The sequence below is a fragment of the Phyllosticta citriasiana genome (assembly GCF_038021145.1).
Source record: "Phyllosticta citriasiana strain CBS 120426 chromosome Unknown IWZ02scaffold_9, whole genome shotgun sequence".
In the NCBI taxonomy this organism is placed as follows: domain Eukaryota; kingdom Fungi; phylum Ascomycota; class Dothideomycetes; order Botryosphaeriales; family Phyllostictaceae; genus Phyllosticta; species Phyllosticta citriasiana.
In genome coordinates, this window is record NW_027117286.1 from 1,048,920 (window position 1) to 1,061,561 (window position 12,642).

The window sequence follows — 12,642 nt, forward strand, 5'->3', positions numbered from 1 at the left end:
AAGAAAGGTATTATATAACGCTAACTAAAAAATAGTACTATTAGGGATAGTACTAGAACACTATAGTAGAGTGTATATATAATCTACCTTACCTACCACCCTATACTATATTTACTTTTCTATATACGCCTTCTTCCCGTCCCCCTTCCTTTTCTTACTCTTACTTCATGCCACCTATCTACTTAGATAATAGTAGGAAGGCTAGTTCTTAGCCCCCCCTTACCTAAAAAGAGCCTAGATAAACTATCTATCTATAATAACCCTATACCGACATTATACTAAGAATTATACCTTATTATACGAGACTCTTTAGCCGGGCATCCCTACTTACCTTATAAATGTATGCGGTATCCCCTATAGATAGCTCCGTCTTAGATAGCCTATAGCTCTAGTAAGACGTAAAATAATTAATTAATTAATTAATTAATTAATTAATTAATTAATCGACGTAAAATTAAATTAATTAATTATATACTCTTCTTTAGTTTAGCTACTACTTCTTAAAAAAAGCCTATGCGTTAATAAGTTATTACTATATATAAAATTTTTAAAAATTAAAAATTACTATACCCGCTATAACTCTATAGCGCGGGCTTATACATATATAACTAAAGTTAGAAAGTAAAAACCTACCCTCTAAAGTATCGTACTATAAGTATACCCGTACCTACCCCCTAGGGGGAGGCCCTACCTAAACTAGTTTCCCTTCTACTAGATAACCGTAACTATGAAATCTAGGATACCCCTATACTACCTAGCCTACCGCCTACTTAACTTACTAATAAACCTAAGGAAATAGACTAGGATACCCCTATACTATCTAACCTACTACCTACTTAACTAGCTAATAAACCTAAGGAAATAGACTAGGATTTCCCTATAAGCCCTCTCCCCCTATTATCTCTACTACTTATCGTACTAGGCCTAATTAAGAAATAGTATACTAAGCTAAAGAGAACTATCCTAGTAGATACCTCTAAACCGGACCCTACCTACTAAGGAAAAAGGTCTAGGTTCGGATTTCATCTAAACTTTAATACTACCTAGGAGGTAATTAATATAGCCCTCTCTTACATCCTATACATAATAAACCTTACGTATAACATAAGTAAAAAGTAAAGACTCTATAACCTTAGTAACGTCCTATAGGATTATACTAAGATAGGTCATGTAGGTAATATGTTATTAGTTCTTACTATATAAGTTTACTCCCTTAAAAATACTACTTATATACTAGGAGTAAAGGTTTACTAGCTATAAAAGCCGGTCATCCTTCCTATAAACCTAGCTAAACCATCGTACGTAACCTAAGCCTAGAAAGTAACTACTACTAGAAAACTATACATAATAACTCCTTACCTAAAGATAACTATAAAGCTAGCTACTACTCCCCTAAAGGCCCTATAGGATATATAGGTTATTATCTAGTAGTAAAGTCCCTTCCTAGACTTTAACCCTCTCTCTATATAAAATAACATTAATAACGCCTTTAAGAACGTAGGTATATCTAGCCCTATTATGTTAATAGCGACATGTATAGAGAAGGGTAACATCCTACTTACTAGCTTACCCTAGTACGACTCTAAATTCCTTACCTCCTATAAGGACCTCTTTACTTACCTATTCCTAGATACTATAGTCTAGGAGAACTAAACCTAGTATAAGGTTATTACCTATAGCATCCCTCTTAAAGACCTACGCTTACTTAATATTAGATAATTCATTATAGAAGAGGTCTATACCTTTAATCCTAGCCTTTTAGTTATTAGAACTCTATACTAGCTTACTTTAGCCGAAAGGAGGGCTACCTAAAAAGTAGGGTTAGTCATTATAGCCTTCCGTATAGTAAAAGAGGTAGAGATAGCTATCTTAAAGCTATTCTATCTTATAGGAGTAAGTATAAGGGTTATAAAACTCCTTAGGATTACTCTAGATGTATAGTATATAAAGTGTTAAGAATTTAGCTATAGCTTCTCTAGGTGTCGTAATAGGACTAAATGCTTACTATATACTAGCCCCTATACTATAGAAAAGCATAACTATAACTACTATATAAAGAGAGGCATGAAATATACCTATATAGCGTTAAAGTATAGTAACTATAACGGCACTTATTACTCCTAGGACCTAAACTATCCCTATTATCTAATAAAGCTATCCCCCTAGCATAAATGTTAGGTTACCCTAAAATTATGCTATTAGAGATAGTACTAGAATGCTATAGTAGAGCGTATATATAATCTACCTTACCTACTACCCTATACTATATTTACTTTTCTATATACGCCTTCTTCCCGCCCCCCTTCCTTTTATTACTCTTACTTCATGCTACCTATCTACTTAGATAATAGTAGGAAGGCTAGTTCTTAGCCTCCCCTTACCTAAAAAGAGCCTAGATAAACTATCCATCTATAATAACCCTATACTAATACTATACTAAGAATTATACTTCGTTATACGAGACTCTTTAGCTAGGCATCCCTACTTACCTTATAAACGTATATAGCATCCCCTATAGATAGCTCCGTCTTAGATAGCCTATAGCTCTAGTAAGACGTAAAATAATTAATTAATTAATTAATTAATCGTAAGGGAAAAAAAGAAGAGTAAAAAGAAGAAGAGAGAATCTATTCTAATCTCTACTAGTAGAGCGAATAATAAGCTCTATAATCCCCCTACTTATAGTTCCCGTAGGCACTACCCTAGAACCCCTCTAACCGAAGATAATTAAGGAAAGGACCCCTTTATCTATAATCTACCTAATACCCTCTAGGCTTATACCCCTCCTCTACCTTATATAGAGCCTCTACTAAGACCCTAGCCCTCTAGATTAGGAAGGCGTTAACATAGCTTAGATGACTACTCCGTAACTACTCTAGCTAAATCCTCCTACTCCTAATAATAATTAGATAACTATTTAGTAGTAAGGTAAGGGCTTAATACTATTTATCTATATAGTATACCTAGGCTAGGGCGGTATATAGAGCTCTATTATTAGTAATAATATTAATATACGGTCATCTAATAGTAGTAATAGGGCTAGATTAAATTATAAGTAACATTAATATAGATTAAACCTAGGTTCTTTAGCGTTATTTATTTTCTATAATAAGTATTAGCTAACTATACTAGTTAGCTAGAAGATATATACTACTAGTTAAAAACCTTACCCGCCTTTTTTACATTTATAGGTACTAAGAAAGGTATTATATAACGCTAACTAAAAATAGTACTATTAGGGATAGTACTAGAATGCTATAGTAGAGTATATATATAATCTACCTTACCTACTACCCTATACTATATTTACTTTTCTATATATGCCTTCTTCCTATTCCCCTTTCTTTCCTTACTCTTACTTCATGCTACCTATCTACTTAGATAATAGTAGGAAGGCTAGTTCTTAGCCCCCCCTTACCTAAAAAGAGCCTAGATAAACTATCTATCTATAATAACCCTATACTAATATTATACTAAGAATTATACCTTATTATATAAGATTCTTTAGCTAGGCATCCCTACTTACCTTATAAACGTATATAGTATCCCCTATAGATAGCTCCGTCTTAGATAGCCTATAGCTCTAGTAAGACGTAAAATAATTAATTAATAGAGCGCAGAATTAGCGCTGCACATAGATTCTCTTTGCGTTCTCTGCTCTAACAAGCAAGATGAAGCCCCTCCGACTTCAACACCAACACCGGCCGCTTGGCCCAATGGCAAGGCGCTTGACTACGAATCAAGAGATTGCAGGTTCGAATCCTGCAGTGGTCATCTTTTTGCTCTGATACAGAGTGAGCAGAAGAGATTGGAAGTGTTGTGGCGGTCGTAATGGTGAAAAATTTTTTCTTTTTATTTTTTCAATGCTCGGGCGGCGGGACGGAGCGGGGCGGGGACTTCGGGCGGAACTTCGGCGGCCTCGGCGGAACAAAATGGGAGAACGGATGGAATGACCAGCCCAGAAATCGAGAGTAAGATGAAATTGCGAGATTTTTGCGCCGGAGCTCGACACGGACGCTATGTTCGCATGGAATTGGAAGAGATCCCTGGCGCTGGTCAAACTGACTGTATCCATGGTCCCAGACGCCGACTCAGAGTGTTCGCAACCTCGGAGAGACTTCGCTGGAGACGTGATTGAGTGCTAACAGATTTTGTAGATTCAATTCCAGACCGTGATGCTATGGATACAAGAATGTCGTCGACGCTCTCTCCGGTGAGCGACAATAGCAACAGGTGCAATCAGCGACGCAGTAAATCCAGAGCGAGTGCATGCGCCATCTCGACGGATTCTCCACCTGGAGTGCCCTCTTCGGCTTTCTTGTCCCAGCCGTGGCCGACACCGTCGTACCTCCTTCGAAGAACAAAGTGACCTGGTTCGTTTTCAATCTTCTTGGCGAGCTCCTCTGCTTCGTGAGCCAGCGAGTCTTGAGCGCACGTCACAATCATAACGTTCCGGGGGAAATTATCAGGCGGAGCGAAGAGCGGGGAGATGCGCGGATCTCTCTTGTCGAAACCTTCGGGGATGTACGAGTCTTCAAAGATGTTACAAAGGCGGGCAGGCAGAGGAGTACCGGTTGGATCAGGCGCCGCCTTACCCTCTGGCATCATGGCCAAGTTCGTCGGGGAGTAGAATGTGAGAAGAGAACGGAAGGTGTCCTTGGGGAAAACGGATGAAGCAGTAGCCAGTGCGAGGGTGCCGCCGGCGCTGAAGCCAGATATTGCGACATTGTCGCGCTTGAATGCTTCCGGTTGCTCGAGGACCCATTTTACAGCATCTTCAACGTCGTTGAGGGCGGCCGGGAAGGGATTCTCGGGTGCGAGGCGGTACTGGACATCGATGACTGTGTAATTCGTCTGGTCGCGAACCTCTTGACAAAAGACGTTGTCGCTGCCGTGCAGCGGCAGGCAGAAACCACTTCCGTGAAAGTTGACGAGGACCGGGGTAGGACTAGGAGACTGGGATTGGTAGACGTGGGCTTTGATGGTTCTCTTGGCATCTCTTGACGGTATTTGCAAGACCTTGTCTACTGTGATTTTTCTCTTCGGCTTCAGCTTGATTCCCAACCGAATGAGCGTTACTAGAATCTTCAGTCGAAGATACTTGAAGAAACTCTTTAACCCCATTTTGCAAGAAGCCGTGTGCGCAAAGGTCAAAAAAGGGGGGATATTGCCAAGTGGTATGAGATTGCTCTGACTTGGCTATTATGTCAAGACGAAGGGGAGGAGTTCGATTGCTGTGTTGTTCGTGGTTCGGCACAGGTCGCACCCGCACCCAACCAAAACTGGACCGAGGCACGTCAGAGGCCGCCGGGTATTCGTGATGCGCGACCCGTTTCGAACATGCAACATCAATCAGTTTGCAAACATTCCGTGGTGATTCTGGCAGTGCCACAAAAATGTAGGGCCTTCAGCGATTTTGCCGTGGTGAACAGCCAACTGGCCCCTTTTCGAGTTATTATGAACGAGCTTTGGCGCAGCAAAAGACAGGTAAAAGCTGCGTGCATGGACGGAGACATCACGGTGAGAAGAATTTCGACCATTTGTCAAGCTCCGAAAGCTAGCTGTATTGAGGGACGAGGAAAGCGAGACGTTAGGCAGAGAAGGCGGATGGGGGGGGGGGTTCCAATGCTCGAGCTCTTCCGAGAAGATTTGTTGTGTGGCACAACTTCTTCCATCAAGCCTTGCTGGTTCACCGGTCAGCAATTTGATTGACCTCATCAGCCGTAAAGTGTCTGCAATGGTCAGGCGATTGGATCGATAGTGGTTGTCGATCGCAAATACGACGCAAGCGAGCCACAAGCCCTTGCTCTTGACGAAGGGAAGCTGAGCTATCTTGCATGCGCAATATGCCACGTTCAAGCCCTGCTTCATGTCATAGCTCTTTGCTACGCCTCGCGCAAACCAGGTATTTCTAGCACGCACGGCAGGAGAGGCAGTCTCAAGCGCAGAAAATGATGCTGTCTATTCCATGCAGAGCTTGGAGGAGCAGCCCAGCAGTCGTGGCATCGGGCTCGTGGCACGATCGAGGACTGGGTTCATGATTTATTTTGGAGGTTGTTGACGTGATTCGCAAGGTTTGAATTCCAGAAAAAGAGCGGTTAACAGCGAGCAAAAGGCGGAAAAAAAAGCAAGAGGCGGTGGGTTGTTAGTTGTCGACAAGGTTCAGAGTGAGACTGAATGCAGGCGGCCATGATTTAACGCGTCTCGTTTAGGCATGCGGCAAGCCGAGGCGCGGGAGCTGCGGCGGCGCCGTGGCCGCGAACCATTCGTCTCTGCCAACAGCATCAGCTTTCCTTCTCCTCTGCGCAACCTTCTGCCTTCACACCGCTCTCTTCTTGGCCCAATTTGTATGGTCATACGCACCGAATATCGTGGACACCAGTCAGCTCCTCGTCATCTGCTCCATCTTCACCGCCTCGTATCCAACCCTATCCGATCTGATGGGTTCCTCGAGGCCCGCCGTCTCAAAACTACCATTTGTCTGAGCGCTCGAGACCCACCCTTGCCGTTTGATCTCAAGCCGATCTCGAATCGATCTTGAATCGCCGGGGAGTCGGTTTTTCCGATGGCATGCGGTCAATGTGGACGGCGAAGAAACCATGGCCTAAGTGGATAGATCGGGCTTACCTGCATATTTCGCGCCGTCTCCAGAAATACGTCCGGAGCACAGCTTCAGCAGGTCGGAGCAACCGGCCCGCCGGGCCTAGCAGAAGTTGGGAGCGTCCCGTGGCAGCGGCTACCAATGTCATCCAGGAACTGAGGAGCAGCAGCAGGAGGACCCATGCACGACGGACCATCACATGCGTGCGAGTAACGATGGCGATGGAATCCAGAGGCAGTCGATTGCCGAATCCTTTGGTCTTGCTCAGAGGTTTGGCTGGCAAACTGCTGTGGAGCGCTCAGACGCAGTCGACAAGCAGCGCGACGGATGCTCCATGAGAGCGAGACCCGCATGTCGTCCTTTCCACAGCTCTTCGATCAGGTCTCCGTTACACTGGAACTCAGGGTCTCTTGTTGGCAGGGAACATGCTGGATCAGAAGCCGACCGTGGCATCGGGCGTTTGGCCGCGATATCGTGGCGTGGAGTGATAAGGCAGACTGCCTGGTTGCATCCGCGCGGAACTGTCGCCCCTCCCGCGCTCCTCCCGCGCGCGAAGCCTGCCTAGCACATGGATGGATGGAGCCGGCGGGTATGACGCGCAGGCCCGTACCATCCGCTGGATCATCCGCCCGTCCGCGCTCACTATGACTCGCTCAGCCCAACAACGCCCGCTGCTTGTGGACCTTCCAGACGCGTGACAAAGGCTTTTGTGTTACTCGGGGTCCTTGCTGCTAAGTTGGTCTGCCATGGAGAAGGGGAAAATACTCGTCGAATCCCCTGTAGCTGCAATGGGAGATGGATTCCCTTTCCCAACCAAAATCTGGTCCCCGGCTCCCAAGTTGCCTCCACAGGCGCACGAGGAGCCCATGGCGAGATTTTGCCGAATCGGAGCCTGTTCCGCACTGGGGAAAATCTTGGGGTTCACGGGAGTCATGAACTACAACTACCTAGACCCGCTTGCTGGACTTCACCAAGCGCCATCTTTTGGTTTGCCAGGCCCGACAGCACGCTTCGTCAAGTCCAGACGTGAGCTCGATCGATGGTTGTTTCTCCCTCTGTGGAAGCGCACAGCGGCGGGCTTCATTTGGAGGATGATCCTGTCCTGCCTCAATCGGCTACGGCGGTTGGGAGAAATTGGGCCGAATATTAAAACCAGACCGACGCATCGATGTGGGCTCCGCTCGCGTCTTGCAGGCGCCGTCAATCAGTCACGGAATGGATGAGGATGGACAAAAGCAAGATGATGTGCCCCGCATACATGGTGCTTTGGCAATCGCTTGTGTTGGTGAGAGACGACAGCAACGCAATGTGTTCCGGGAACGTCTCGGCGCAAGGCCGGCCGCCGTCGACAAGCAGCAGCAGCAAGCAGGCGCCAGCCCAGGCGGATCTCGGCGGCGGGGTGTCGCCCCCCGGTGGTAAACGAGCCAGGGAGGGGCTCACGTCGCGATAACCACCAGTACTTCTGCCGCTCCCCCCCCCCCCCCCCCCCCCCCCCTCCGCGGGCAACTGGCAACCCCCCCGGACAGACAGAACCAAGGGTTGTGTTGGTGGGATGCGTGGCAAGTCACCCGAGGATCAGCCATTCCATGTGGGCGTGTCCGCTCCGGCGCCTGTGAGATCTGTTGCTGTGCTGCACCGCTGCGCTGCTTGCTGGCTGCCAAAAGTTTCCATCTGCGACCCCCTTGGAGACATGAAAAGAGACAACGCACCAGCAGCATGTTCGGCTCCAGCTCCGCAAGAATGGGCCGTTCTGCAGGCCGGTTCTGTGCGCCATTTCCGCGAGAGCGGCGGGCGCCAGGATGTGGATATGCACTGGGCGAAAATTCGGAGCCCGTGTGCTGGAGAATTGCCCGCCCGCCGCGAGATGGGCACGTTCCTGTGTGTCATCCAAAAAAGAAAGACGGGTGGGCGTTGATGTAAGCATGCAGCTCAGCTCCGCGCCGTGGGCTGCTTGTGATCGCGGATTCGCGGCGCGATGCCATCTCAGCCAACACCAGCAGTCGACCAAGTCGGACGGTAATGCCGAGGCAAGGCGCTGGAGAAAAGAAGGTTTGCATCCCTGCCACTGCCGCATTCCTGGCCGTCGGCGCTGTCCCAAGCAAGCAGCAAGACGACGACTCTGCGCGAGTCAGCCGTGTTCGTCGCGACCGCTGTTGCTGCGCAGAAACTCAGCTGTGATGGTCGTCACGGTGGACACCAGATGTCGTACTGCGTACTCTGCTTTGCGTGGGCCGCCCGCGCTTGGAGGATGGGCGTGGAGCAGCGATGGGGCAGAATGCAAGGACGACGAAGTATATCTATGCTCGTCCTACCGGCCATCCACTCTGCCCCCAGTTTCGCACATACAACCTCGTCCGCCTCCCAATCCTTGATACCGCCCCGACCAAGCGTGACCGGCCCGCTTCCTTAACTTTGCTCTTACCCTCTTCCAAAAACAGCCCCTCTCCACCTGTTGCCCATCCCCCCAGTCGTCGTCATTGCGGCCGTGCTGCACTATGTCGTCCTTTGGTGATGCGAGCCATGGCAAGGGTGGAGCCGGGTCCAGCTATCGACACTCAAATTACAATCATCCGTCGCCCACTCGATCCAACTCTCAAAGCTCGACCGGTCTTCCAACGCCTGCTGCGTCCCCCCAGTCGCTATCACCCACTGCTCAAAACTACTCCATGCTCTCTTCGTCGCCATCCCACGCCCAACAACAGCCCCGCCGGCTGCACAACATGTCGATTTCGAGCATCCTCTCCCCCGACAGCTCCCACAGAACCCAAAACTCCGTGGCCGAAGCTGGTCGAACCGACACGCACGGTGCCAAAAGTGACACGAGAATCCATCCGCCCATGACTTTCAACGAGGACCCCCAGAAAATCAATCTCATGCTGGACCGCCTCAATCCCGACAGCGCCGAATGGGTCGTCTGGAAAGAGTGGTCAGAATGGCTGGCCGACGGCAAGCCTGTCGACAAGGCAAAGATGGCCAGATGGATCGCCGAGGAAGAAGCCGCCGCAAAAGAAGTGCGGGCGCGCAACGCTGCTCTGAAGATGGAAAGCTCGACCTGACGCCTGCTGCATTCTGGACGGACGATACCCCCTTCTCGCATCGACCACATTCCCCCGCAACTTTGATTCAATACTACGCTGCGGCTTTTTGGCGTCGTTTTTGGGTTTTTGGCGTGGCTCTTTGGGCATACTCTTTTTCTACTACGGTGTTGGAGCGTCGGATCCTGTCTTTGGACTATTTTGCATCGCGAGGGCGGGTCGCAGTTGGCATACAACAAAGAGATTGATTTGAAATTGCTTGAGCGGCCTGTGGGGACGGGGACGCCTCAAGAGAGGCACACGAAAAAATGTGCCCAATGAGGTGTTGACCCTGTCTCCAAACTCAGTCATGATTCACGGACGTCCTGTCAGACAAGATGTTGTTTTGGCTTCAGATCGGAATTGGATGAGCAGCACATCTTGTAGCCCGCTTCGACTGCAGCCCTCGAGCGGTAGAGTCGAGAAATTCTCTTTTCTATCTCAAGCTTAGGTCGACCCGAGTGGGGAGTTGAACGACAAAAATCGTTCGTCCCCACGCTTATATCGGTAGCATTGCTAGTCTTTACCTCAACACGTCCGAACGTTATTTCGACAAGATACAGACTTCTCGGGAATGCACTCGGATTCCACGAATGCCACCAAGGCCCCTGAGCCCCTTGGGCAAGCATGCTTCTGGCTGACCGGGGCTGACGGAGCCCTCCCGACGGATCGTTTCCCACCTACCAGGAGATGTCTAAAACGCCAAGATGCAGAGGCGTCGGGGCTAACGTGATGCCGTCTAGAGGCGAACATCTGCAGAAGAGAGTCCCGGTAGACAGAGTGGCTTCGCCGCGTGCAGGCATCCTCACATCCGCTGTACCTTTTGGGTAGATCCCGACTGTCGAGTTTCTGGGGCAATACAACGCCCAGCGCTTTGGCCATTGCAACTTTTGTTTTCGTCCAGGAACCCAGGGAGCATCACAAGGCGTCTTCACCCCTGTCTGAGCGGCCATAGCTCGCATGTGAGCTTGGCCCAAATGGCAGAGGCATCATGGTTGGTGGCAGCCAATCACTTGCGCTCCTCGTACCACAGAAAACGTGTCAAACGACATATCGCAGAAAATCAGGGTAATGTCGCCACACTCACCGCAAAAAAGGCAGACTTGACGATGGGTATGACACGGCGGCACAGCCAACAAGCCCCCATAAGCATCGTCATCACTCCGGATCGCAGTCAAGACTCGAGACGGCAGAAGCGAAGAAAAAAAAAAAAAAATAACACTGTCACACAGACAGGTACGATCAGCAGTCGCGAACGCTTTGACACGGTTTGTGCCAGCATGACCTCGGGGCCTGGATGCTCGGATCCCTCTCAAGCGATCGTCTCTAGCACCAATGACCAATCAGACGCACGCCGCTTAGACACACAACTGTCAGACGTCGGTGCTCAGAAATAAAGTAGGTCGCCACTGTTCATCCCCAGCTTCCCGTTATTGCAATTTATTGGCAATGCGACAGCACTTGCATTGGCAGCGTAAAAATCGCCAGGCTTGATGAGGTTTGGACAACAATCAAACGCGAGCACAGGGCTGGCCAAAGGATCTCCTCATGCGCCGTGATTCGGGAACGCTAATGGCCCATGGTCCCTCGGAGACCCTAGTCCGAGATCGAGGCTAGATACTGCGATCTCTCTTTGCTGCCGAATACAGGGATTGAAATTGTTCACTCGCTTCTTCGAATCACTCTTCCGTCTGGTGGTGAGGTTCCGCAGCCCCCAAATGCCGGCATTTTCGGCTTCTGGATGTGACGCTCCATGTGGAGATATGATCGGTCGACCTGAGAGCTCAGCACCGACTTGAATCACCCTGTTGCTTTTGCTGAGGATCTCTGCTGCAACTCCCATGGATATCTTGCAGTTGCTTCTACTGTCGTGGCTCATACCCTGCATGAGGCCAGGTATGAAGGAATATGCAGCCAACAGGCGGCGTCTCGTCCAGTGAGTGGATCGAGCCTAGAGGGGCCAGACATCTTGATTCCATGGCTCTCATGGCATGCCCGCAGTCCACAACACCCACCCGCAAACACTGGCAGAGGCGCAGGCTCAGCATCAGCTGCTGTGGAGCCAGTTTGTCACCACCAACAACCTCCAGTGGTACAAAAAATTCGGAAGGGCGTGGTTCCGTCACCATAAGCCTCACCGTTGCAATTTTGGGCGGCCAAGTCCTCGGATCTCGGGCCAGTTCCGCCGCTGCTTATTTTTTTCCTTTTTCCTCGAAACCCTTTCGCTTGTCCATTCCAAGTAAAATGAAAAAAAAAAAATTCTTTTTTTGGGCATGACACGCAGCGAACGCACGCGTCGAGCAGAAAGGAGAGCGGCCCCCGTCGTACTCGAAACCGAGAGCAACGCGCGGAGGGCTGTGCCGCATCGTTCGCAAATCGCCGACGCAGGACCAACAGCGCACGCCGGCGGTGGAGAGGGCGGGCGAGTGCCTCAAAGTGGAGTAGATAGCTGCTGGGTCATGGCTGTGTAGAAAATGGTCCCTGCGGAGCCTGTGAGGCGAACGGAGACGGGAAGGGCCGAGCGATATTTGTGGCCTCTCACCCACCGACGGCGACGGGCCGAGGCCGAACCAAGTGGTGGAAGGACTGGATGGATATCCGTGAGCTTGGGTGGTGCTCATTGGGGGGACCGAATGGCCCTGTGGTTTGGGTGATCCCATTTTCTCCTCATGGGCCGTGAGCCTCATTTTGCCGGTCACTGGAGACCTCCAGCACGTTTGATTCAACACTTGCGGCAACAGTCGTGCAGAGCCCATACAGTCTATTGACGGTCTTCTTCGCACTGGCGGTGGACTACTGAGCAAAGAGCTCAGGCCCCGGGTCAAAGCTCTTTGCTTATTCGGTGGCGTGATTGGGCGCGTGCACCCTGGGTGTGTGTTGGGGAGGAACGTACGGAATAGATGGGGTTGCCTACGTCAGAACAGCTGTTGGTCGTCTCTGTGCCGACTCTCTGGTCTCAACCCCGAG

General features: G+C 49.5%; 2 protein-coding genes and 1 non-coding gene across 3 annotated transcripts; 1 reads left to right on the forward strand and 2 right to left on the reverse strand.

Moving 5' to 3' along the window:
• Positions 1–3,702: 3,702 nt before the first annotated feature.
• IWZ02DRAFT_t86 lies at positions 3,703–3,774 on the forward strand. Its single transcript has one exon. It is a non-coding gene; the product is annotated as a tRNA-Arg (tRNA).
• IWZ02DRAFT_315053 (putative esterase/lipase) lies at positions 3,774–5,238 on the reverse strand. The gene is made up of 2 exons (XM_066764117.1): positions 4,147–5,238; positions 3,774–4,046 (listed from the first exon to the last, which is right to left on the reverse strand). The coding sequence occupies exon 1, from the start codon at positions 5,122–5,124 to the stop codon at positions 4,240–4,242; it is 885 nt and encodes a 294-aa protein (XP_066621295.1). The 5' UTR covers positions 5,125–5,238; the 3' UTR covers positions 3,774–4,046; positions 4,147–4,239.
• Positions 5,239–8,770: 3,532 nt separating this feature from the next.
• IWZ02DRAFT_522425 (uncharacterized protein) lies at positions 8,771–9,893 on the reverse strand (the record flags this gene model as incomplete). The annotated part of the gene is made up of 1 exon (XM_066770835.1): positions 8,771–9,893. A coding segment is annotated over one exon (633 nt), but the record flags the coding sequence as incomplete, so codon positions are not given.
• Between the last annotated feature and the right edge of the window lie 2,749 nt (positions 9,894–12,642).

Excerpts from the sequence above, each read along its gene's own strand:
- IWZ02DRAFT_315053 (XM_066764117.1), bottom strand. The coding sequence starts at position 5,124 with ATGGGGTTAAAGAGTTTCTTCAAGTATCTTCGACTGAAGATTCTAGTA.